Source organism: Macaca fascicularis, chromosome 18, assembly GCF_037993035.2.
Source record: "Macaca fascicularis isolate 582-1 chromosome 18, T2T-MFA8v1.1".
NCBI lineage: Eukaryota > Metazoa > Chordata > Mammalia > Primates > Cercopithecidae > Macaca > Macaca fascicularis.
In genome coordinates, this window is record NC_088392.1 from 58,543,135 (window position 1) to 58,570,340 (window position 27,206).

The 27,206-nt window shown below is 35.1% G+C and overlaps 1 protein-coding gene across 1 annotated transcript in view; it reads right to left on the minus strand.

Annotated features, from left to right (window-relative positions):
- DSG1 (desmoglein 1) overlaps nt 1-16,869 on the minus strand; it is a 36,247-nt gene extending 19,378 nt beyond the window's left edge. The window contains exons 1-7 of the mRNA XM_065533655.2: nt 16,718-16,869; nt 6,155-6,206; nt 5,927-5,962; nt 5,538-5,669; nt 3,914-4,069; nt 2,328-2,472; nt 498-664 (exon numbers count right to left, since the gene is read on the minus strand). Coding sequence (XP_065389727.1) covers nt 498-664; nt 2,328-2,472; nt 3,914-4,069; nt 5,538-5,669; nt 5,927-5,962; nt 6,155-6,206; nt 16,718-16,869 — 840 coding nt within the window. The remainder of the gene's footprint in view (nt 1-497; nt 665-2,327; nt 2,473-3,913; nt 4,070-5,537; nt 5,670-5,926; nt 5,963-6,154; nt 6,207-16,717) is intronic.
- Nucleotides 16,870-27,206: the final 10,337 nt, after the last annotated feature.

Consider the following 27,206-nt stretch of genomic DNA (forward strand, 5'->3'; position numbering starts at 1 on the left):
ATGGGTGGTCTATCGATGGATGTTACATAGGAGAAAAAGGGTTCTGTTGTCAATGGAGCTTAGATCTGCTAGGTTAAAGAAAGAGAACTTAGTATGTAAATATTCTTGGAGCCTCCAGCATACTCACATGCATTGTAACTCACCAAAATGTGGACATATAGCAAGTGATTCCTAAATTCATTTTATTATAGAACACACTTTTTAGAGAAATAGAGTTTTTCATTGTACCTTAGGCATATTTTCATGTACTTTAACAATATAGTTTTCTTACATTGAAGCAAATTTTAATTAATTAACTATATGAAAAAAGCACAAAACGTAATTTAAAAATCCTCCCTTTTTTGTTTAAAAAATATTTCTTACATGAAAGAATTATGTAAAAAGTTATACAGGTAAAAATTTAAAACATCATTTTCTTTGTCTTTTTGTCTCTTCAGTATCCTTGCTTTTAGAATCAGTTCCTTTGAGACTAAAAACCCACAAAGAAAAAGAATTACCTCTCTGTCTAGAAAATTATTCATCGTTCGAATTTCTCCAGTATTTCTGTTGATAATAAACATTGGTGAATCTGAAGGTTCTTGTCTTATAATCTTGAAGGCTATTTTTGAATTCAAATTGTTTGGTTCATCTGCATCAGTAGCATTGAGTATCATCACCAGTGTATCTAGAAATCAAGGAAAATTGATTGCAAATGGGCGACTTACGTTTTTGTTACAGTATAGTATATCACCTTTCCAAAAAAGTGTTAGAGTTAGTTGATTCATATGATGTGGACTTCATTGTCTTACCTTTCTACTCCTTCAACTTATGAATATCTTGGCTCTTTTCTATATCTTTGCCTAATAAAAAGATCAAATTTTACTAGGAATCTAGACATTGCTGATAACTGGGAAACAAAGGAAACGTGTTATTCTGGCTATTTCTTCTTCTAGTATTTTTTCTTCTTTTTTAAAGGATGTTGTGGCAAAACAAAATGATAATAAGACCAGACCAACATTTTCCCAACTTTCTCAACACTTTCTAGCTATATGATCTTGGCCTCAGTTTCTTTATCTATAAATGGGGATGATATTACTGCCATCCTCATTGAATTCATGTGAGAATTAAATCATTAATAAGAGAAAACTATATAAAGTTCCTAATTAATAATGCACATTTGATAAATATACATTATTACTGTTTTGTTTTGGGTGATCCTTCATCAAGTGTAAGGTAATTAGTAGATGTAAAGAAATGCTTGTTTAACTACATACATTGTCCTGTCTCTTATATTTTTCATTAATTTTATAAGTAGTTTTGATGAAGATTATTGGGTTATTGGAGAATGTGAAAAACTGCCAGTGCTCATTCATAACTTTGGAATTGTTCTCTACTCTCCAACTCCATTTCAAATACAATTTTCCTACAAATGCTCCAAGGCATCTGTCATCCCCCACCTGTATTCATTGTAGCATAACCTTTAAAATGTTTTCACTAGATAATTAACATTTATATACACTTATATAATTTATATAATTAAATTCCATGCAACTATTTGAAAGCAGTGAAACAATCTAGGTGTCCTGATATGGAAATATGTTCAAAATATATTTATATAAAAATTCCTGTGGATTAGTATGTAACAGATGATACCATTTATGTTAAAAAGCATGTGATTTATGTTTACATAAATAGAACGCATGTACACAGTGCATACCTCTGAAGAATGGTACTAGGAAATGCAGACAACAGATTTTTGTTCCCTTTTCCTTTTCATATTATATAAATTTAATGAGCATTTTTATAATAACATTTTTAAAAGTTGAAAGTATAGGTACAGTATTTTAATGAATAAAAGTAAAGTGTAGGGATTTTTGGAATTCACAAGAAATTTTATCACTTCCAGGTTAAACCACAAAATGAAGTTTTGTGTGGAAGTGACTTCTATAAGTGATTTTAAAGTAGCTAATTTTAAAAAGGTGGGGCGGTGGGGAACGCAGTATGAGCAGAAAAGGGTGGGATTGCCCATCCACACAGTTAGACTGGGAGGCTGAATTCACATCCCGATGCCCCTGCCACCACTGTGCAAAATGCCTTTAAAATTTCTTGTTAGGACTCTTCTACAGGGCTGGCCTGAGAGTCATATGAGAAAATCCTCCTCATTGCTTTGGAATCACGCCTTGTGTCTCTCAGTTTGGAGCTGCTTCCATAGTTGAAAGGAAAGACTTGCTATTCTGCCTATTTTCTATGGTTTATCTGTTATGTTCATGATGTGTATTTGACATAGTTTGGTCTCCAGTTAGGTGCCTGGCTGTTAGGAGTGATTTGGAAGCCACTACATTACTTACTTGCATTAGAATTTTCTTCTATTTGTCCTACAAATGTAGCCATTGAAAACACTGGAGGGTTGTCATTTATATCCAAAACCCTGACTCTGAGCTCTAGCGGCCTCTCTAAATCTTGGCCCATTGAGTTCAGAGCTCGGCAGTAGATCTGGGAGAGATAAGATAAATAATTATATTGTGAAACATAGATTTATTAAGTTCTTACTTTGAGCATTATACTAGCACTGTGGGGAATTAAAAGAATTATTATGTCTAACTAGAACATAGGCACAAGCCCTGCTTACAGTCACTAAAGGAAAGCAAATGTGGCATTCTTAAGCCCACATTCTTAGGTAGTAGCTACATGGGGGTTTGTATCATTATCATTATTATTTGTATTTGAAGCATCCCTAAGTGTAATGTGTACTATTTTACAAAATGGCATATTTCCATATATAAATGCATTGTGATACTAGCCTGGGCAATATAATGAGACCCTGTCTCTAAAAAAGTAATAAAGATTTTAAAAATGCATTGTGCTCCAAGAAAAGCTAACAGGGTAGCATGCCTTTTTAAAGTGTGTGGGGTATCATTGTGGTACAGATGGGAGAAATAAAGATTTGGAATTGAAGGCTAAAGAATTAAAGTTGTGTGAGGAATACAGGCAGGCAGTGTGAGTGAAAACTGCAAATCTCGATTATTATTTGAAGGTATTTTGGGATATGGATTGATGGGGTTTTAATAGAAGAGGTAACAGGAGCAAAATAGGGTTTCTTTATTCCTAGTTTTAATATTAAGAAGTGTTGGCCATGATGATAGAGGGGAATGGGAGTAGCCAAGGAGTCGGCAGAAGGGAGACAGTAAAACAGAGGTGATGGAATGATTCTCCAAGTAACTGGTAATTATAGGACGATGGAAATGTCTTGGAATACGCTGTGGGAAAAAGCAAACAATTGATCCTGCTTTTGGATTTAATGGAGAACATTTCTGAGCTGGGCGAGAGAGAAATAATTGTGGGAGTTTGTGATGGATGGTTTCAGCCTTTTTCGTGAAGTTGGTCACAATGTCAACTGCTTAAAGTGGAAATGAGGTAGAGGGTTTGAAGAGATAGGATACTTAAACTGTGTGACAGCTCCTATAAAGAATGGAGTGAGATTCCCTTAAGAAAGGATGAATTTTCAAGGTGCATTCGGAGCTCAGGCGAGCTTGAGGAATACAAATTTATAGTAAAGTATACTTGCTCAGAAAACAGTCCTGCGGTAGCTCTAGAATCATTACCTGACATTAGACTTAAAAGAAGCTAACATTCTTTACTGAATTTAAAAAAACCGAAAAATTAAAAAGTTAGATATTTGTTCTTCCAAACAAATACTCTAGTTTGCCAATGAGGACAGTATAGACGTTAGCATTTTTGCTAACACTTAAGTGAAACATTTCCTTCTCTCTGAATCTTTGCATTTCTTTTCAGTCGTGGGATGCTCGTGAATTAAGAAATAACCAAAAATGCCAAATATTGAGACTCTTGAAATCAAATTAAGTATGATCTGAGATTAAAAGCTTCTGAGAAGAATTTCAGCATGAACATATATATTGACATGAAGTCCACTTACAATGAAGAAGGGAGTGACTTCTCGATCAACTATGGATGTTATATTAATTTCACCAGTTTTCTGATTAATGACAAAGATCCCATACGGTGGCTGATCAATTCCTACTCCAGAGATGCGGTATGTAACTTGCTGGTTTGCAGCACAATCTGAGTGAATCTGCAGAACGAACACAAGTAAAAATATTACAGGAAGCAAATAGAGTTCTATATTTGATATATATATGACAGCTTTCTTGAGAGTTGTTGCATATGATGACCTTGTTATTTAGGAAATATTGACAATGGAGAATTATTTTCCTAGATAAGAGTAACAATTACAGCTCTAATATTTTCAATGGTAACTGACAATGTAATTAAAGAAATTCAGTTTCTACTTCTATCAAACAAGAAAAAAAAGCAAAATATCACCCCACTATATCTAAGTCTATGCAATCATTATGCATACCTTCATTCATTCAACAGTTAAAATTTTATGTTGTCCAGCACTTTGGGAGGCCGAGACGCGCGGATTACGAGGTCAGGAGATGGAGACCATCCTGGTTAACACGGAGAAACCCCGTCTCTACTAAAAAATACAAAAAACTAGCCGGGCGAGGTGGCGGGCGCCTGTAGTCCCAGCTACTCGGGAGGCTGAGGCAGGAGAATGGCGTAAATCCGGCAGGCGGAGCTTGCAGTGAGCTGAGATCCGGCCACTGCACTCCAGCCTGGGCGACAGAGCGAGACTCCGTCTCAAAAAAAAAAAAAAAAAAAAATTTATGTTGTACTCTTTGCAGGGTCTGTGCTTGCACTGGAGCTACAGAATGAAATTGCTTGCCCTCTTAAGGAGTTTACCAATGTTGTCATCATGCAACTGTAATCTTCAATTTTTTTTCAATGTAAAGTTTTCAAAGAAAGTAGATTTATTTAGGTGACAAGTGTTATCTGGGTTTGAGCGGAAGCTCTGAATTCTGAAAATGGGAAGGAAGTATTAGCAGAAAAGGAAGGAGACCATGCAAATAAATGGTTATAGAAACCGGAACTCTTTCTTTGAAGTAAAATATAGTTTGACTGTAAACAAATCTTAGTGGGGAGTCTTCGTGAGCGTCTGTGTGGATGTATGTGTATATTTGTGTGTGTATCTGTGGATGTGTATATCTGTATGTTCATGAATTTGTGGGGGTGTTTCTGAGTGTGTGTGTGTATGTAGAAAGGAAGATACAGAAAAATGAGTAGAAAAGGGGTATGAGAGAGGGCACCTTGTGAATGTTAATAAACAAACAAAAAAGTAGGAATTCAATTCTAATACATTGTGAGGCAAAAAGAGCACACATTGAAAATTTTTCTTTGAATGTGCTGAAAGCCAAATTATTTATTAAAATAATGATCTTTTTTCATCTAGAGTTTGGGATAACACACGATCACGTGTATGCATTTCACCAAAGAGATGAGTCAACGTTTACCTGTTTCTCTGAGCACCTGCTTAATTTGTCCTTATGAGTTTCAGTTTTCATCATCTAGATGACTATAGTTCTGTTCTGTATTGTAGTTTCTCAGTGAGACATGTTCACAAAATATTTAACAGACAGTTGCTTTTGAAACTTTATCCATCCTGATTTTCAATGTTATACTTTGGAGTTGATACTTACTTTGGCGATTGGATTCCTTTTTGAGTTGTCTTCACCTTCACGACATGCCGCTGCGAACTTGATCCATTCACGTTTCTGCCTTCGGATCGAATGCCATTTAATGGTGCCATTTTTAGTGTTATAATCTCTTACCTTAAATGACAGCAATAAATAAATGGTATATATTAATTTGAATTCGTAATTCAAATTCCACTGAGATTTTTGGAAGAGGATATAATCTCAGAAACAGACGATATTTAATTGGGAAAATTGGTAATTTTGGTAATCTATTAATTTTAGCATTATATGACCTTTACCTATAAGAATACATTTTCTTCAGAAAATATATTGTTATTCTCAAATTATTTTCTTGTTTAAAAATTTGGAAAAATGGATTTGTTGTATATTACCTGGATTCGGAATTCACTGTTAACTTCTACCACCACCTGTAAAAAATAAGATAATCACACTAGTTATTTTTTAATTAAATACTTTAAAATTTATATCATCCAGTTACTTTAAAAATGACATGAAACCATTGGCTTGTGAGTCATTAAAATTATTTTATCAGCCAAATAGCAGGTGGATTTGGTTTATGTCTTGGGTCTGATGATGATGCTAAGAATTTTTGTTTTTACCTTTCGATTTACTCTTCTCTTTATTACTATTATTTTATACTTGTATTTCTCCCTAAATAAGAAATTTTCAACTTTTAATTGAATTTATTTGGAATTGCAAAGTATGAAAAATTTTATTTGTATCACTGATATAAGAAAATTATAGTTTGCATTTAAAAATACTAAGAGTAGTAATTAAAAAATATTAAAAAGTTCTTTTTATAATTTTAATTGTATCATAAAAGAAAATATAAACAATGAGTATCTACTTTAAAAAAAGTCACAATAGATAATTCAGAAAATAAATATTTATGATCAATATGAGAAGTGTAAAAAGATAATGTTTTTATTGTGAGAATTACATATCCATTGTGTATTTAATATTAATAATTATGATTATTACTATTCTTATAATTTATTAAATAATAACTCGGTATTAGATTATGTATTTATGTAAATCTATGCACTTAATCATCACAACAAATACATGTGGTCATGACTAATACTATCTCCATTTTACAGATAAGGAAATTTGAGTCTTGGATATTAACTTATGGCTAAATATAATTCAATACAATTTAGCACAAATTTGCACTTGAGCTGTGGGTTTTACAATAAAATATGAGATAGCCTATTCCCTCAAGTAAATTGCTACTAAGTAAAACGTGCTACAAAGAATTTATACTGTAACTTTAAGAACTCGAAAAATTCTGATTTTAAACTAATCTATTATCCTTGTGATTGGTAATATTTACATACAATGATAGTAATACAGCACGAAAAAAAAAAAGAAAAGTAAATCGCCCAAATTTTAAAACATATAACTGACATATTATCTGTAGAACCCATCTTGGACGCAGAACTGAAATGATGAAATGATGTTCATGTAAATGCATGCTCCTTGCTACCTGTGAATTTATGAACACTCTTCCCTCTCTCTTGTTTGTGAGTGTGGGATGGGACATGGGCATACCTTATTCGTCTGTTTGAAAGGCATTTCTTCATAGCTGCAGAATTGTGCATGCATCTGTTATCTGTTATTGCACTTCCCTTACTGCATTGGAGCATCAGTGCTTGCTGTTTGTTTTGGAAAACTATGCAGATGACTAAGAAATATTTCCAGCTTTATGAAGCTGGGTCATTCTTTTTCCCATGAGAGACAACTTGGGCAGAAGACCAAGTAGGTTTCGCCATACAGTCAGACTCTCAATTGGATCTGTAATCTAAAAACTGCCACGTCTGCTTAAAAATGTGGTGGGTTGGTGTAAGCTTATTTTCTATTGCTCAGAGTCTAGAATAAACTCTGATACAGAGTCACTCTTGGACTTTCAAAGGCAAAATAGTGAAATCTGAGTCTTGATAGAGTTGGAAAATCTTCAATATATTTCCTCAATTCTCTGAACTTTAGTTTCCTCACTTGTAATGACAAAAGTAGACTAAATTTTATACAGGTAACTTTGCAGCTCTAATATTAAATGCCTGTGTGCAGTAGGAAAATACTGAAGTACTTAGATGTGGGAAGGGCATGATAAAATTGTGGTTTTAAAGCTTACTCTGACAACGGTTGGTAGGACTAGTGACAACAGTCGGTAGGACTAGTGGGAAGAGGCGGTGATTACAGACTCTTGGGGGTCTCTGTATCACAGCAGACTGGAGGTGAGAAGGAGGTACCCTGGAGCAGAGGCAGAGGCAGAGGGAGTGGACGGGGAAAGATTAAGGGATACTGCACCATAGCATTGGCAGGGCTTGAGAACAAATGGGATGGGGGTGTTCAAGCGAGGGAGGAACCTCAGGGGATGGCAGTTTTAAACTGTGGGACTGGGAACAAGACAGCAATAGAATTTAGCAGATTAGAACACATTGAGTTTGAGATGTCAGATAATGCCTGGGTGAAGATGATCAGCAACTGGAAACATGGATCAAAAGTTGAGCAAAAGTTCAAACTGGATATGTAGATTTTGAGGTACATCTGCTCAGGCGGGCTGGTTGAAATCATGTGAGAATTTGAAATTCCTGAAGTAGAGGATACAATCAAGAAGCAGCCTGCAATTGAGGATAAAACTAGAAGAATTTCTACATTTATTGAACTAGGAACAAGGACAACAAACGAATAAAAAAAAAGGAAGGAGAAGGCCGGGAGTGGTGGCTCATGCCTGTAATTCCAGCACTTTGGGAGGCCGATGCGGGTGGATCACGAGGTCAGGAGATCAAAACTATCCTGGCCAATGCGGTGAAACCTCGTCTCCACTAAAAATACAAAAATTAGCTGGACATGGTGGTGCGTGCCTGTAGTCCCAGCTACTTGGGAGGCTGAGACAGGAGAATCAGTTGAACCCGGGAGGCAGAGGTTGTAGTGAGCCAAGATTGCACCACTGCACTCCTGGGGACAGAGCAAGACTTTGTCTCAAACAAACAAACAAACAAACAAACAAAACCAAAAGGAAGGCTAGGAGGAGTGGCGAAAGAAGCAATAGGAAAATATAATGCATTATAATGGAGGTCAGAGGAAAAGGAAAATGGAAAGACAGATGGGGTTGAAAGAGATAATGTAAAAAAGTTGAGCAGAGTGAATTCTGAGGAAATCCTGAGGTTCTGAGGGACCTTCAAGAGAATATTTTTAGCGGGATGGAACATGCACTTGCTTGACAGCAAGGGGTTAGGAAATAAGAGGAGGAGAGGAAGACATAAAGATGGTCACTTTTTCAAGATATTAGTGATAAAAGGGAACAGAGGGACAAGATGGTAGGATTAGATATAGCATTCAATGACATTTTTTGAGAGAGGGGAACCTAAGGATTTTTGAAAGTTTAGAAGCTAGGAGGAGATTTTGATTTAAAAGGAGATGTTCAGAAGGAAGATTCTTACAGAAGTGTTGTGATGGGGAGAGCAGGAGAGAACGGGCAGAAAAAGAAAGGACCTCAAAGACAAAGGCAAGAAAAGATAGAGATTAAAATCAATCAATTAGGAAAGGGAAATTGGAAGACATTGTACTAAATGACCTAGACTTTGTCCCTGGAGTAAGGGTGAGGTGGATGGAGATTAAAATCAATAAATTAGGAAAGGGAAATGGGAGGACACTCTCCTAAATGACCTAGACCTTGTCCCTGGAGTAAGGGTGAGGTTATTTTCTGGCAATTAAGGGAGAAGTTTGGATTCCCAAATGAGTTTGGAGTGTGCGCTATGGAGGCTGTGATGGAGATTTACCTAGAGATGAACACAGGGGTTGTCAGGCTGAGTATATCTCAGCTGTCTTGCCCGGTGGATAGGGATGTTGGGGTAAGTCATTAAATCAATCTGTGCCTCAGTTTCCTCAGCTGTATATGAGACTAAAAGTCCCCTCTAGTCCTAAAATTCTGTGAAAGCAGTAAATAATTCACCTGAAATGCATCCTCAATGAGTTTTCCCTTCGTTTCTGTGTTAAGAATCAATCCATATATGTACTTTTTAAAAGCTACAGGAGACAAAATTGCAGGCTAATTTTATGAAATCCCCAATTACAGTAATTTTTCATGTTTTTCTTTTTAATATTGAAGTTCATGCTTCCTTGCACATAATAAAAATGGGTTTGAGGGTAACAAGCTATTTTTATTTTTAAAAATCTCTTGCATTTAACAATTGTGAGATGGTCTTCCCAGTCACTTTTTTAAGCATTCAATTCTAACATAATTGTTAAGTTTTTGTTAAGCATTCAATTCTAATGTAATTGTTAACTTTTATATACATAGCAAGGATGCACTTGAAACAAAGCTAAAATATCACAATTTGCTTTATTTAAAAACCTCCTCTTGCATTTACTTTGTACTGCTCTGACAAAGGGTATCAGCCTGGGGTTGACAACACCTCAATGGGTTGAATTCTCTAATTTATTCTTTTTGTTTGTGTATTTTACAAGTACATACTGAATGTGAGTTATGTGGATCCAATGCTAGATTAAGACTTTTAAAGGCCTAAAAATATTATAGTAAGCCTCAGATGAAATGCAAAGTGAATTTAATACTACACTATTAAAATGCTGGGGAAATCCAGTATTATTGTTTCTATGTTTAATAGTGTAATAATTTTTTGGAGTGTGTGGGGGAAGAGCTGTATAAACTATTCAAAAATTTCCTTGTGGTACCTCTGCTGTGTGTGATTAGACATCTTTTGAGCAATCTTGCACTAGTGCAGGGCACTATAAGGGATACAAAGGCAAATCAGACATAGAACCTGCCTTCAAATAACTTACAGTCCTGCAGTTTTACAAGCAACAGGCAACCATTAATTTGTAGAGATGTGATTTCTCATTAGACAAGTATGGAAAACTGTGCCCTATTCTCATAGACCAATTAAGAGTATGGATCAGCAGCCAATGGGATTAAAAAAAATTTGACCTGTCTAAGTCCATTGAAGGAATTTGCATATCAAGCATAATCAGCAAGGGTGGCATGACCCAGCACTGGGCAGGGGTGTTCCCTGAGTTGAGGGAGCACTATAAATCTAATTGCGACGCCTGGCAGAGCAGGCTTCCTGCTGAGGCAATGTCTATTAGGACACAGGGATACTCAGCAACCATGTCTTTGATGAATGTGTCATGGAGAAAGAGTTACCAGAAATTAAGTGCTCTGGGTAGAGATAAGATAATTTCTAGACTGATGAGATTTGTTAAACAAGTGAATCTTATTCCTAGGGCCAGCCTTTCAGATTTAAGACAGCATTCTTCAGTGCTTTAGGTTCTACTCTTTCCTAAAACAGGGATGACAAAATGTTTTTACTTTGCGGCAACTCAAACCAATTGAGCGATGATGTTTGTACTCTCTGTTTCTGTAAAGGTGACGGAAGATGCTAATCCTAAATCTGCAGTGAAATAATAAAGCTTTTATGAACACCATATATAACTGTTAATGATGATACTTGAATGCAATTTGTAAGTTTCACTGAATACATGAACAGAAATATTCCTTCCATTCTCTATAAAATATTTTACTGAAACACTAATCTCTATGCTGTATATCACTATAATACATGCTCAAGACGGCACAAAGAGCCCTCTCTTTTGCGTGCCTTCTGTTTGGTCTGTACTAGTTTGTTAGTCCTTCTTTTGCTTTAGGCATCTGTGAATGCAATTATGGGGACTTAAGATGTCTTCAAGTAAGTTTAGGAACTGTGTAATGAAATGTGTTTTATTTTCTGTGCATTTCAGCCTGAGTGCTGAAAGTACTCTTAAAAACTCCTGCTCGTATTTTACAGAATTTCAATTCAGTTCAAACTGTGGAGTTAGTTTATCAGGTGGTCAGAGGGTTGGAGTTTTGTTTGTTTGTTTGTTTATTTGTTTTGAAATGAAATATTAACCCATAGAAAGAAGGGGAACATGGTTACTATAATGAACCAAAATAATCAGATCATTCATTGTCATAGATAAAAGTCATTTTCTCTGTTCTTTGAGCTTGAGCTGCAGAAATTTACCTTTTTAGAAAAAGACATCTTCATATTTGTAGTGACTTAAACGGACTAATTGGACCTGGCAAAGTTGCAAGTAATTTTCAGAAATCATTAAAACCATAGAGATCCCGCTGGCTCTGTTTTGCTTTCCCACAGTGACCATGCTGTACTTTTTACCATTGTCATACACATGCACACAGATTTCTTTTATCTGGTGCATAGGAAGCATTGTTCTCTGGCCTAGAGAAAATACATTCTAACTCCTTTCCCTACTCCATGCAATGATTATACGGAAACAAAAAGAAGAAAGCAAAATAGATGTAGAATTAACAAAACGTGTTTGACTTGCAGTGTTATAGCAGGTGTAATCTCTTGTCTGTCTAGGAGACTTGTCAGAACAATAGACTAGCCATAGAGCAATCTTGTTTGCTGTAAGAGCAGCTCCTCCAGCTTTGTTCTCCCTGATTCAACCCACTCATTTGAACAAGGTTCACAACCTTCAGATGCATTGAGCTGAATACACAGTATGCTTGCAAACAGATAGTTACCCAGTTCTCAGGTGGATGTGCTTAAAAGACATGACCAATTTGAATATCTTAAAGGCCTTAACTACGGTACAAACACACTTCCTAATGCAGGTTCCCACTTACTGACTTTGAGTAGAGATGAATATAAAGACTTTACATAGATTTTTTTCACTTTTTGGTAAAAGCACGCATTTATAATGAGACTAGAAGAAAGATAACTGAAATAATTTGCTATAGTGGGTGGTTGTTTTGAAGAAAAAAGTATTTTAAAGAAAAATACAGATTAGGAAACTCCAAAGGACAATTACCAAAATTATCCCATGTGGCAAAATCAGTACTTAAAATAAATTTTGATCTTCCAAACCTTAGAAAGTGAAATGTTTAAAAAAAAAAAAAGCTGTCATGTCAACGTGAAAATGAAACATTGTAATTCATGATAGTGTAAGTTATTTGAGAAATAATTTTCATAAGGCATGTGAGAGACTTGTGATTGATTTCAATATAAAATAAGGTAACCTCCTCTTCCCCCATTCCCAAAAACAACCCATAAACCAACAAAAAACAATCTAGGCACAGCCAGAGAAAGTTCAATAAAGATAAACGATTTTGATGATGATACATTTTATTGAAGAATGACTAAATAGAAAGTGATTGTTTAAAGACATTTGATATGCTGTAATTAATTTGAAATAAATAAGTCAAGAAATAAGGTACATCTTAGAGATTCTATGAAAGTTAGTGTACACCTTTCTGAACAAGCTGATCAACTAAAACTATAATAGCCCTTAATGGATCAAATTTATTTGAAATTTTAAGTCAAAGTATTTGATTACTGACAATATGAAACTCTTGCATTTCAAATGACATACTGTATGATGCTCAGTGATCCCTACCAAACCCTAAGTAATGAAATCAACTGATCCTAAATATCCACTGAAAAGAGTATGGGATAAGACTAATGTTTGAAGGAAAGCTTGGAAGTAAAGCCACCATTTTACTGATGCTCATTTATAACTAAATCCACTGATTATGTCCTGCCTTAGTTATTAAACTGAATTCAAACTAACCAGCATACCTTGAATCAAAGATCTAACTTATTATACCAACCCAACATTCCAGTTCAAAAATCAAGCAAGTAGAAACAAATGTGAACCACAGCATTATACATCCTGCCAAGCTGGAGGGCAATTGACTTGGCACCTGCCTTTTTGAATTACATTAACCTTATTGTGAGAGAGATTACAATTTTCAAATTTTCACTGAAAGTGAAATTGACATAATACATTAGTGGTGCACTTAGTATTATCTCTACAAAGAGAAAACGAATTACATGTAAGGGGGCAATGGTAAAGTATTTCATCACATTCGTCTGACCATCAAGTGCACAACTTTTGTATCACAGTCATCACTGACATTCCAGTAGTAAGATCAAGTGTAATAATAGTTATATTTACTCTTTAATTGTAGCCACTTCTTCACTTCATATGTCATTTATAAACCTCCTATACTGCCATTTTTTGAAATTAAAAATGTTTTAAATAAAATCATAAACAGTGTGGGGCTTTGTAAAGTAGTGATACAGATTCTAACCAAATATGCAACTGATGAGTTTATTTGGATAGCGAGGCCAGCCACAAACTGCTATGATTTTAAATTATGTGGATGCCATTTTTATGTTTTAAAAATTAGAGTAATTCCACTATCAAAGATACTAAAAAAAAAAAAAACAAAAAACAAAATTAGGTTAAAAACCCAGACACACTTGTGATATTTAGTTTAAAAGCCCTCTTGCAAGAGATTTTGAACCACAAAGTGCTACTAACTAGCGATAGGAATTTCCTAAATTCAATATTTTCCCAGCATGATTTAGCAATGACTTCAATGCCAGAGATGTAATACAATGAGTTGACACTGATGCATTAACATGATCTTGAGTCTTCAGTTAGAGAGAAATGCTATTGAAAAATCTAGTTCATAAAATCACCTTGTCATTAACATATATTTTAAATGGGTTTAGGTTAGAAATAATGCCTACTAACATTTTCTAAAAAGTTTTCACTTGTTTACAATGAGCATGATTATGAAGGGTTTTTACCAGAATCCACTCACCAGAAAAATGAACAGCACTGCAGCTACTCTGAAGAAACGCCAGTCCATCTCTGCTGGATTCTCTTACATCCAAGACCAAGGGAGTTTTGTTTGTTCTTCTCTGTTCTTTTTCTTTCTCCCACTCAGCTGGTGTCTGATTAAAATAATTTCTCAGTAGATGTTCTTACATGCAGGCTTTGAGGTGTTTCTGCCTTCCTCTGGGAGAAGGACTGAAGGTACGTATAACCAGTCTGGATCCCCACCCTAAAAACTTGGGCTGGTCTCACTGAAATGCTTGACAAGATCATCATTGCTCCCAGGTAAAAACTTGGGGACACACCCTTCTTCTAGCTGAAAAGCAACTCTCGATGGGGCAAGGAAGATTCACTCCTTTACTGAAGGTTTTCAGTAGCAGGCTCTTAAAGTGAACAGAAATGTGGAGGGTTATACAGGTGATGGGGGCTTCTCACCCCATGCTTTCTTTACAGCTAGTTTAGTTTCTCCCCATATTCAACAGGCAGGTATAACTTGAATGCTCATATTATTCATTCGATTAGCTGTTTGTAGCCAAACCCTCGGGTCATAGTAGAAAATTACAAATTTTCCATTTTAGTAGATGTTGGGAAAGTTTCAGTTATTTTCAGCTGTTAAGAGAAGGAAAATTTGCTAATGCGAGTGAGGCTTTTTTAAAGTTATTAATTCCAATAAGTAAAACTGTGATGCTTATAATTATTAGAACCTCTGCATAAGTCACAATTCCCATTAACTGACCAGCCTTAAGTCTAAGGAATCCTCCATTTTCCCTCTAAAGGAATGATTTTCTTTCCCTAAGTATTTTTCTTTCTTTATGATTCTTTTTTTTTAAATACAATAAAACAAAAATTTAAATATTACTAAACTTAATTAAGGGTGAATAGTGAGGACTATCAATTAAAATCCTGATAATAATTTTAAAAATGAGATTTGGTGCCTGAAATACTAATGGAAACACAGAAAGCTGCTCAACAGGTGAGGTGGGTTAAAAGTCAATGACAATTCCCAAGCACAGAGCCAAGAATCTGTACAGTGAGCCAATTAGAACACAGGGAATACACTGAAGAAATGGCTGCCTACACATGTAGATGGGAAACTGAATGCAGCCCTGAGGTTTGTGAAAACAAATAGCAACCTTCACAAGGCAGCATTTGGACATATTTTTGAACTCTCTTCTCTTCCCCTGACAATGTCTAGTATAAATATTGTGAGTGGCAGGAAGCTCATAGGCACTAGATGCCCTCAGAGTTTGAAACGGCTACTTGGAACAAGAGACCTATCTGATGAGATGTTGATTATGGTCAAAAAGTACTCAAAATGTCTCCAAAAGGAAGAATATCTCTGAGGGTCAGAGAGTCTATAGAAGGCTGTCATTTCACTACAGATTTGTGGCAAAGAAGATGCATGGTTTGAATTTTCATATTATCCATCATAGACTGTAGAGGGTAGGAGATAGCCTGCCCATGTTTATTTGCAGTGAATAAGAATGCTTATGATTGTAAATAGCAGATGTAAAGAAATAAAATTTAGAAAGATGGGTTGGTCAATTTTCTCTAATGAGAAATGTCAAGTAAAATAGACTGCATAAACCTATGACTTAGTCTGAGCAATATATTAGTATCAGGTTGTCTGACCATGAATAACAGAAGACTCATTGGGCACCAGACACAACTGGACCTACTCTTGCAGCTTTCCAGTGGCAAGTCAATGTGTATGTACCTTGGATTCTGGGCACGATGCTAGGACATGCACGGGGCCTTCTTCATCCATTAAATTACCTTTCCTTAAACCCAACCCTGACTCCACCTCTAACTCAATGCCTCACTCCAACCTTCCTATCTGACTAGCTGATTCATAAGGCAGCAACCTCCCAAACATGTTTCTGGAGAGGAGGTGTGGTAGAACTCCAGCACTGCAGAGCAGCGTCTGTGTTGGCAATCACATGAGAGCCAATTAGATGTTAAACACAGTGGGAGAGGGAAATTATTAATCACTTTCTCTCCTTTGCCTCCTTCCCTACCTTTTTCTGTTTCTTACTCATTTTAATGTCCTCAGAACAGTGGTATCCAGTAGAAATTTCTGCAATATGAAAATGTTCTCTCTTTATGCTATCAGATATGGTAGCCACTTATAATATGTGGCCACTGAGAATTTAAAATATGGTTATTATGACTAAGGAAAAGAATATTTAACTTTGCTTAATTTAAGTTTAAATAACCACATGTGGCTAGTGGTTACCATATTGGACAGTGCAGACATCGTTGCTTTTGTTGTCTATCTTCTCTCTTACTCCAAGATTTAATTCCTTCTGGTTTTTACAAACTCAACTCTCTTCAATCTACCCTATGCCTTTTCTTAACTGAGAACTCCACCGTTGTTCCAGCTTTCAATTAGCACATTTAATTAGTTTTCCTTCACGTACTCCTATCTCAGTTGGTCCTGTCCCTTTTCCTGACTTAGTGGTCCTCTTTCCTAATGCCAATGAGTTAGCATACTTTACAACATAGGCAACACAAACCATTTCATTTCCGCATTCACATTGTTTTCAATTCTTTCTTCCAGCAATCTCATCTGTAACCTCACATCACACTGTTGCTTCTTCTTTCCCATCTCAGTGAACTCCTTTTCTTTACTCTGAACGTTGTTCAGTATGTGTACCTGCATGTACATAGCAACAGTTCTCATTTCATAAAAATTTTGTGAAATTTGGGGTGATTTTTCCGTCTGGAATTTCCCTGGTGAGCTGACAAAGTTTTCTATAGAGACTAAAATTCTCTAGAGAAAAGGATTTTCCTCTTTTTAAGAAGGCATTGCAAACTCCAGAATGTATCTTAAGTGTTTGCATTTCTACATTTGTTGTTAGCTTGAAATATTGCAATACCTTTTAAGAAAACAATCAGCCTCTATAAAAGTAATTTTGAAAAACAAAATAATCTGCTTATTTAACAAAGGTAACATGTTGTATTGAGCTAGAAGTTCTCAAGCCTAAAGACAGTAACTGTTTTATCCACCTTCATTTACATAGCATCCATAGCATGAATTCGTATTTCAGAGAAATTCTTTGGAATGTGCTTTTTTTCCATTTAGCAATAAAGTATTTTTAAATTGATATATAGTAGCTGTACATATTTTCGGGGTGCATGTGATGTTTGCACACCTGTATGCGTTGTTATAATGATTAACTCAGGGCAACTGTGACATCTGTCACCTCAAACATTTATTATGTCCTTGTGTTGGGAAGCTTACAATTCTTCTCTTGTAGCTATATTGAAATATACCATAAATTACTGTTAACTGTGTTTTAATGTTATATGTGAACCTCTAGTTTTACATATGTGTCTAAATTTTCCTAATGAACTCTACAAATTGTTTAAAAAATAGGTGAAAGGTAAAAAACTTAAAACTGGAGGAGAAATTGAAGTAAATATGTTAGGCATTATATAAATAAAAATTTTCTTTTTGCCTCTATAGTGTTGTAATATTCCCATGAGATATATTGATTGTAGATCTTGTTCACATTGTTTGAAATTAAACTATTCCTCAAAGAGTCAATGTCACACCCACATATGTCTGGGAGATGGGGGTTGCATTTTAAATTAAAAGATACTTTTCTTTTTAATATATAACAATCACATGCAATGTCTGGTTGGTAAGTGGATTTTTGGTTTGGACAAAAGAGCTACAGAAGTAATTTTGGAATATTGAATATCTTGGAAAATTTAAATAGGAACTATAGAAAAGTATGACCTATTTTATCAGGTTATATTATATTACGTCTTTTTATTTTTTTTGAGATGCATCTAGCTCTCTTGCCCAGGCTGGAGTGCAGTAGCGCGATCTCAGCTCACTGCAACCTCTGTCTCCCAGAACAAGTAATTCTCGTGCCTCAGCCTCCCGAGTAGCTGGGTCTACAGGTGTGAGCCACTACGCCCAGCTAATTTTTTGTAGTTTTAGTAGAGATGGGGTTTCACCATGTTGCCAGGCTGGTCTTGAGCTCCTGACCTCAAGCATTCTACCTTTCTCAGCCTCCCAAAGTGCTTGGATTACAGGAGTGAGCCACCGTGCCTGGCCATATTATGTCTATTTTTACAGATATGTGAATTATGTTAGGAGTGAAATGTCATGATGATGGAAATTTTCTTCATGATAGTTCAGCAATGAAACAGATAAAATAAATATGACAAAATATTAACAACTGTTAAATCTAAATGATATCGTATGGTTTTCTTTGTTTTGTGTATATTTGAAAATTTTCCTAATAAAAGTAAAAGCAATGAACTTAAGTAGACGTCAGCAAATTATTGCCATGGGTCAAATAGGGTCCACTGTGTGGTTTTTGTTTTTTTTTTAGTTGAACACAGTCATAGTCATTTGCATATAAATTGTGGCTCCTTTCACTCTACAACAGCAGGGCTAAGAAGTTATGACAGAGACCATGTTGGTGTAGAAAGCCTAAAATAATTACTTCTCTTGCCCTTTACAGAAAATGTTTGACAATCCCTTGACTAGATGAATAGATTATAGCTTGCAGTACAAATATGACTCATGAGTAGATTAGTTGATTTTAGGAGAAGTCACAAAATTGATCTCAAGGATGTGAACAGAAATCACGTTGACTGAAAATAACCATTAAAATTTAAAAACCTAGGCCAGGCGTGGTGGCTCTTGGCTGTAATCCCAGCACTTTGGGAGGCCGAGGGGGGCGGATCACTTGAGGTCAGAAGTTCGAGAGCAGCCTGGCCAACATAGTGAAACCCCATCTCTACTAAAAAATACAAAAATTAGTCAGGTGTGGTGGCAGACACCTGTAATCCCAGCTACTTGGGAGGCTGAGGCAGGAGAATTGCTTAAGCTGGGGAGGGGGAGGCTGCAGTGAGCTGGGATGGTGCCACTGCACTACAGCTTGGGCAACAGAGTGAGACTCCATCTCAAATTGAAAAAAAAAAAATTAAAAAAACCAATCACTGAGAAAAAGATATTTACAATAAAACTGTAGTTTTAGTTTTATATGTTTAGAGAGATTTTGTTTATAATTGACCAAAATAATCTACAGCCTAACTCTTCTTCCTTTCTTTCTAGATCTAAGGGAAATCTTAATTATTTTTCTCTAGTCAATTCTAGAATGAGAATTCAACAGCATTACATCTTTTTATGCCTTTCTCTATATAGAAACAATGTTTATGAACAAGGGAAAATCTTAAATGATTTTGAGAACTGTGACCTCTATCTAATATGTGAGTATTTTATGATGAAATAAGAATGGTGAAAGAGACTAAGCTATTATTACTTGTGTTTTGAAGAAGTTAAAAATATATGATAAATCTGAGTATTGCTACATGTTCATCACTGTACTAGGCACTGTGTTCAAAACAATTTTGAACTCTGCTCTTAAGGAGCTTACCTTGTAGCTACAAACACACTGACACAGAAGTATTTCTACTCCCTTCTGGAAGACTGTTCTACTCATACACCTATGTGGGTTAGCCACCATCCCACTGTAGTGTTTGGATTTCATGTGCAACTTCAGGCTTTTTTTTGTTTTTTCTTATAATATGTTATCACCAGGCCAGTTCTACAGCATTTATTTTTTTGGCCTACGATATTCCTTGCACTATACTAGTGACTGAGGTTACAAAGATGGATAGAATACGGTCCTTGCCCTCATGAGGCTCCAAGCTAAGTGGAATGGAGAAAACAACAGATTTTTTTTTTCCACTTGCTGAACAGAAGCGTACATAAGATGCTTTGGGAATCCATAGCCCAGTTTTATTGGAGGTGACATGAGAGAAATCTTATAATGTTAATGGCTACACATTTGTGGCATAATAGAACTGATTGCTAAAATACTTAATTGCTTCCTTTCTTTGTAGCTTACCTAAATCTCTCATCTTATACTTTAAATTTTATAGTGTTTAATTGAATGCAGCCATAGTCAATTGCTTCTATTGTCTGCACTTTGCCTTTCGGTCTTCATTTCTGCTCTCATTGTTTCTCTCCAGGTCCCCTTCACCTGGCGTTGCTGTGCATACTTCTGATTATACATTTTGTATCCAAACTCTACATTTTAGTCCATGTTGTATTTCTTTTCCAGAATAGTGTTTCTAAAACATTGCTTTCTTTATGTCATGCCTCTTCTTAAGAAAGTGCTGTAGGCTGGGCGCAGTAGCTAATGCCTGTAATCCCAGCACTTCGGGAAGCTGAGGCAGGAGAATGGCTTGAGCCTGGGAGTTCAAGACAAGCCTGGACAAAATGGAGAAACCCTGCCCCTACAAATGAATGTGAAAATTAGCTGGGTGTGGTGGTGCACACCTGTAGTCCCAGCTACTCAGGAGGCTCAGGTGGGAGTATTGCTTGAGGTTGGGAGGCAGAGGATGTACTGAGCTGAGATGCCACCACACTGCAGCTTGGGCAACATTAAGACCCCGTCAAAAAAAAAAAAAAAAAAAAAAAGGAAAGGAAAGAAAAGAAAAGAAAATGCAGTAACTCCATATTTCCTCTCAGATGAAAATGACTTTACATTGTAAAAACATTATGGCAAATTTATGTCTGCAGGTTATTTATTGTATATGATGGAAACAAAGTGCCATCACCCTTACAGTCTTAAGATTTTTCCACCATTGCCTTTCATTTTTGAAGACCCGGCTTTTGATAGTGATGATACCAATATGAAAGGTAATAGTCGTGATTGATGTTTGTCGAGGATATTTTTCATTTATGGGTATGTGTATAGCCCATGGGCATGTAAACAGCTTACTCCATCATTTTCAGAAACTGTTTGTTGACTGCAGTTTTAAAAATCCAATTGCACTGATGTTTCCTGAGCCCTGGTAGGGACTGCGATAGTTGCCAGGACAATTAAAAAAAATTTACATTTTACTTTAAGTTCTGGGATCCATGTGCAGAATGTGCAGATTTGTTACATAGTTAGAATGGTGATCATTAAAAAGTCAGGAAATGACAGATGCTGGAGAGGATGTGGAAAAATAGGAATGCTTTTACACTGTTGGTGGGAGTGTGAATTATTATTATTTTTTTCTTTCTTTTTTTTAATTTTACTTTAAGTTCTAGGGTACATGTGCATAACGTGCAAGTTTGTTACATATGTATACTTGTGCCATGTTGGTGTGCTGCACCCATCAACTCGTCAGCACCCATCAACTCGTCATTTACATCAGGTATAACTCCCAGTGCAATCCCTCCCCCCTCCCCGCTCCCCGTGATAGGCCCCGGTGTGTGATGTTCCCCTTCCCGAGTCCAAGTGATCTCATTGTTCAGTTGGTGGGAGTGTAAATTAGTTGAATCATTGTGGAAGACAGTGTGGCAATTCCTCAAGGATCTAGAACAAGAAATACCATTTGACCCAGCAATTCCATTACTGGGTGTATACCCAAGGGATTATAAATCATTCTACTATAAAGACACACACACATATATGTTTATTGCAGCACTGTTCACAATAGCGAAGACTTGGAACCAACCCAAATGCCCATCAATGATAGACTGGATAAAGAAAATGTGGCACATATACACCATGGAATACTACGCAGCCATAAAAAGGGATGAGTTCATGCCCTTTGCAGGGATATGGATGAAGTTGGAAACCATCATTCTCAGCAAGCCAGGAGAAATTTTTAAAAAATAGATAATAGAAGTTTCAAAGTTTAAGAAGGCTATCATCTTGACTGGATCTCAAAGGTGTGATGAGGCAGGCTTGTTCCTTTTACTAAGCACACTGACATATGTGGTATAGGAAAGACTTATAGTGTTTTATGAGCCCCTGCAAAAGGGAAATAATTTTCCCATTAAAGGAATTTGAGAGCACTTCATGGAAGAGGTAGATTTTGAACTTTTCAGGATGACTACATTCACAACAAATAAAGATGCAGATGTAAAAGAAAGCAGAAAGAAATACATATTTTTCAGGACCCAAAGGAGTCATATTGGACTAGGTGTCTCACTTGTGAGAGTTAGCAGGGCTGATAATAGAATAGAGTGAAGGCAGAACGTGACGGACTTTGAATGCTCTGCTGAGAAATTTGGACTATAGTCAATGGCAGATAGAGAACCAGTGTGGGCTTTTGAGCAAGGTATTGACCTTAAAGTTGTGTTTTTGGAGTTTGTCCTGGAAGCTCTGTAATGAGTGGGTAGGCAAGAGACACTACAGGGAGAAAGATGAATTTGGAGGTTACCATAATAGTTTAGGTAAAGAACCTGAAATAGTGTGGTTTCAATGGGAAGGGGAAGAGAGATGGGAGCATGATGAAGTTAAAATAGACAGTAGCCGATGGCAGATTCAAAGGGGGTGGAGGAATAGGGTGATGGAGGCTCAGGGGAAACACTTTGCTTCTTTTGAAATTAGGTGCACAGGGAAGATACTTATCCCATTAATAACAACAACAAAAAAAGAATCTGTTAGAGTTTTTTGTGGAAGAACTGACCAGTTTTTAACATGTAGTTTGTTTGTGTTTTTTCTCTATTTTTACTTTAAAATTCAAACTTTTATCCAGATTTACAATATGTTAACATTTTGTCCTATTAGCTCTTTCTATGCATAAACACATCTTTTGCTAAATAATTTAAAAGTGAGTTGTAGATATTGTGCCACTTAATTACTACAGCATATACCTTATAATAATAAAGACTTTCGCTACACAATCATAGTTTTAGTGTCTTTGTTGCAAAAAGTACTAAAAATTGATGCTAATGAGCTATTTGGCACGCTGAACAAAAAGAATACATGAGTCCATAGTGTTTCTCAACAGGGTGGTGGCGGTGATGAAGAGTAAACTTTTCTTTAGGGAAGATTGCTAGTAAACAGAGAAGAAAATGATAGAAGTAGAAAATTGAGATATTGCACCCAGCAACATAAATAACGGATTCAGACCAAGACCATCAATGGGTATTCATACTATTGAGTAAAAGTTTGTTACAAAACTAGGAGTTTACATGGTCTCCAAGTATCTCACCATCTTACTGATTGATAAAACCTAGTATTGTTAATAATGAGACAAAGTGACAATATGTACCTCCTTTCATGATGTAATGAAAACTATACAATGTCACACACAGTATTCTGGCCCAAAATATTTAACCTGAATTATCAAAAGAAGAAACAATCCAAAAAACATCAATTTTAGAATTTCTAATAAAAAATAACCTGGATCTTTAAAAAATGTCATTGTTATGACATACAAAATATAGTAGGGGATTGTACTAGACCAAAAGAGACTAAACAGACAAAGCATGCGAGGCTTAAAACCTAGATAATGGGTTGATAGGTGCAGCAAACCACCATGGCACATGTATACCTATGTAACAAATCTGCATGTTCTGCACATATGTCGCAGAACTCAAAGAAAAAAAAGAAACAAATATAACGTTCAATCCTTAATTGGATCACAGAGCCTCCATCAACAATAAAGAATAGCAGTAAAGGACATTTTATGGGAAAATGGGCAATTTAAAATTTTGATTTTGGGCATTTTAGACTCTAGAAAAAAATTAAGTTTTTAAATGTTCATTTCTCTTAATATTTTTAATGTCATTGGTCTATGTGTCTGTTTTTATACCAGTACCATGCCGTTTTTGTTTTTGTACCACTACCATCCCATTTTGGTTATTGTAGCCTTATAGTATAGCTTGAAGTGGGGTAATGTGACATCTCCAACCTTGTTCTTTTTGCTTAGGATTGCTTTGGCTATTTGGGCTCTTTTTTGGTTTCATATGAATTTTAGAATTTTTTTTTCTAGTTCTGTGAAAAATGACATTGGTAGCTCCATAGGAATAGTATTGAATCTGTGGATTGCTTTAGGCAGTACGGCCATTTTAATAATATTGATTCTTCCAATCCATGAACATGACATGGTTTTTCATTTGTGTCAACTTCTTACAGTAGTGTTTTTTAGTTCTTCTTGTAGATATCTTTCACCTCCTTGGTTAGATGTATTCCTAGGTATTTTATTTTCCTGTGTGGCTATTATGAATCAGATTGCATTCTTGACTTGGCTCTCAGCTTGAATGTTGTTGGTGTATAAAAAATGCTACTGACTTTTGTATATTAGTTTTGTATCCTGAAACTTTACTAAAATCATTTATCAGTTCCAGGAGACTTCTGGGGTAGAATCTTTAGGGTTTTCTTAAATATACAATCATATTCTCAGTGAAGAGAAAGAGTTTGACTTCTTCTTTTCGTGTTTGGATGAGGCAAATTAAAAAAAAAATGAGACAACTAAATATGTAGATTGCAATACATGGTGAAGAGGTAATTGTTATAAATATTTTTACATCAGGTGAAATAGCATAACATGTTGAACAAAACCTACAGGCAAACTAGATAGGACAAAGAGGTTTTAATTTATGTCTTTAGTCATTGACAGATGATAAAAAATGGTTCTGCAAACAAATTAGACAAAGACAGCAAACACAAAATGCAACACAACAACAAGCCAAATGGAGTAATCATATTCACTAATATAATTGCTAATGTTTGAAATAATACACTGATGTATAAATCTGAGGAGCACAGTAAAAGAATAAGTCATGACCAATTGAAATTCTTTCTAAAAATGCAAGTCGGTTTAATGTTTAAAAAGATCTATTACAGTAATTAATCATTATAACAACTCAAATTAAAAAAATAACTTCTATGCATATTTGAAAAACTTGATATAATTAATCATTTGTTTTTAAATGAAAGAATAAGTATAAAGAAATAGGATGGTTTCTCACTTAATAAAAATGATGTATTATACAAAAATCTACTATTATTCCTAGTGTCCAAATGGTAAACACAGTCTTACTAAAATCAGGGGGAAAATAATCTCATTATTACATTCTTAATGTCTGTAGATGTAATAGCCAAAGAAAATATTGGAAAGGAGTAAATATTATTATATTAATAGACCATAAATTTGTCTACATGGGAATTCCAAGAGAATCAATTATAACTTGTAAGACACATGAAAATTTAATTAAGATTGTTGAGTACATAATTAATAAACAAATTAAATAAATAGTTATTAGTTACAGAATATAATGAAATAAATATGTCCCACTTAAAGTGGCAACTGTGAGTATAAACTATCTTATAAAGAAGCTGAGAAGAAATGTGTAGCACCTGCCTGACAAAAACTTCAGGCTTTCTCAAGAGACAGAAGAAGTCATGAATCAATAGAAAAATGCTCTTGTTTTTGTACAGAAAGAGGCAATATCATAAAGAGACCTCCAAGTCTTTTGTGTGTGTGAAATTTGTCAAAATTATTTCATATTTCATATGGAACAACAAATGATCAAGAATAGAAATGAACATTCTGGAAAAGTATAGTAATTAGTAAAGTCAAGTCTGACAGATTACTAAACATAGTAATACTATAGTTATTAATGCAATTTGGAACTGGGAAATGAGTAAAATATTAATTAGAGATCCAGAAATAAACTTAATAGAAGAGGTAACAAAATCTCTCTAGTCTGAAATAAAGATGGCTTTTCAAATCACTGAGCAAAATGTACATAACTCAAAAGATGGTGTTGAGCATGTGGCTAGCCACTTAGAACAAAATTCACCAACTTCTTATGCCAGAAAAAATTCCAGATGGAAAAAAGATTTAAATGTAAAAGAAACTAATAGTAGGGAAAAAATAACTGAGTAAAAATGGAAGTACCTTGAAGTGGGGAATGTCTCTCTAAATCCAGGACCAAGAAGGATTGACACATTTAGCAACATAAAAGTTAAAATGTCTATATGTTAAGTAAGCATAAGCAAAACAAAAAGAGTGGCAAGGTAGAATAAAAGGTTTTTTACATATATAACAAACAAAGGTCTAGTTTCCAAAATATATACTTAACTCTTGTAAAACTATAAGAAAAAAATTGATGACTCAAAAGAAAAATAGGCAAAAGAAATAAAGAGGTCTTTCACTTACATGAACACAGATAGGTCTTGCATTTAAAAACATATAAAATGGTTAATATGCAGAAGTAAAGATGTTCACCCTCAGTCAAAATCAGATATATAAATAGCAAAAAACACCAACAACCAAACAAGTAAAAAAAATTTCATCCATCAGATTGGCACTTTATAACAAAAGTACTAGAGTTTTGTTATAAATACTAGATATCTATTGCTGAGGCAGAAGTAGAAAATCATTTACTTGACTGAAGTGAAAGTGTAAGTTTATATAATGTTTTGGGACAGCAATTTGACAACAGCTAACAAAATTAAAAAATATATACACTTTCATGCAACAATTTCTATTCGTTGAATTTAGCTCAAGATACACTGGCACAACAGATTAAAAATTACCTACGAGGATGTTCATTTCATTGTTTTTGTAATAATGAAAAGTTCTTAGCAACCCCAATGTCTATTAGAATAGAATTTGGTCAGAAAATTTGGGTTCATTTGTACGGCGTAACAAAAAAAAAATGGCAGATCTTTATATATTGATAATGAATGGTGTCCAACTTACAGTAAGTGTAAAATCAAGTATGTAGAATAATGGGTCCAATGTGAACACTTGCGTATAAAAATAAAAATATGTTGTGTAGATGTATTTTATATATGCATAGAAATTTTTTGTAATTATTCACTAAAATCTGTTAACTGAAGAAATAATTATATGCTTAATTTTCTATTCTTCTGATACATTTCTATGGTTTATGATTAACAGGCCTTTGTTTTATAACAAAAAGTAAAAATATTTTAAGCTTCATAATTGACTTTCTGCAGCAATGTACATATATAGTATTGGCACAGCAACTTGATGAGATGATGCTTTGTCCATCTGAGGATAGAGATGAGGATTAAAGATGTATATGTAAAAGCTGTCAGTTTAAAGGTGTTAATGATATTTTGTCTACATGGGAATTCCAAGAGAATCAATTATAACTTGTAAGACACATGAAAATGTGGAGGAAATCATTTAGGGAGAGCTGAAGAGAAAGACATGAAAATATCTGAAGAGCAAACTGGCTTGTCCACATTTGCTTAGAAAGAAGAAGAGTCAGCT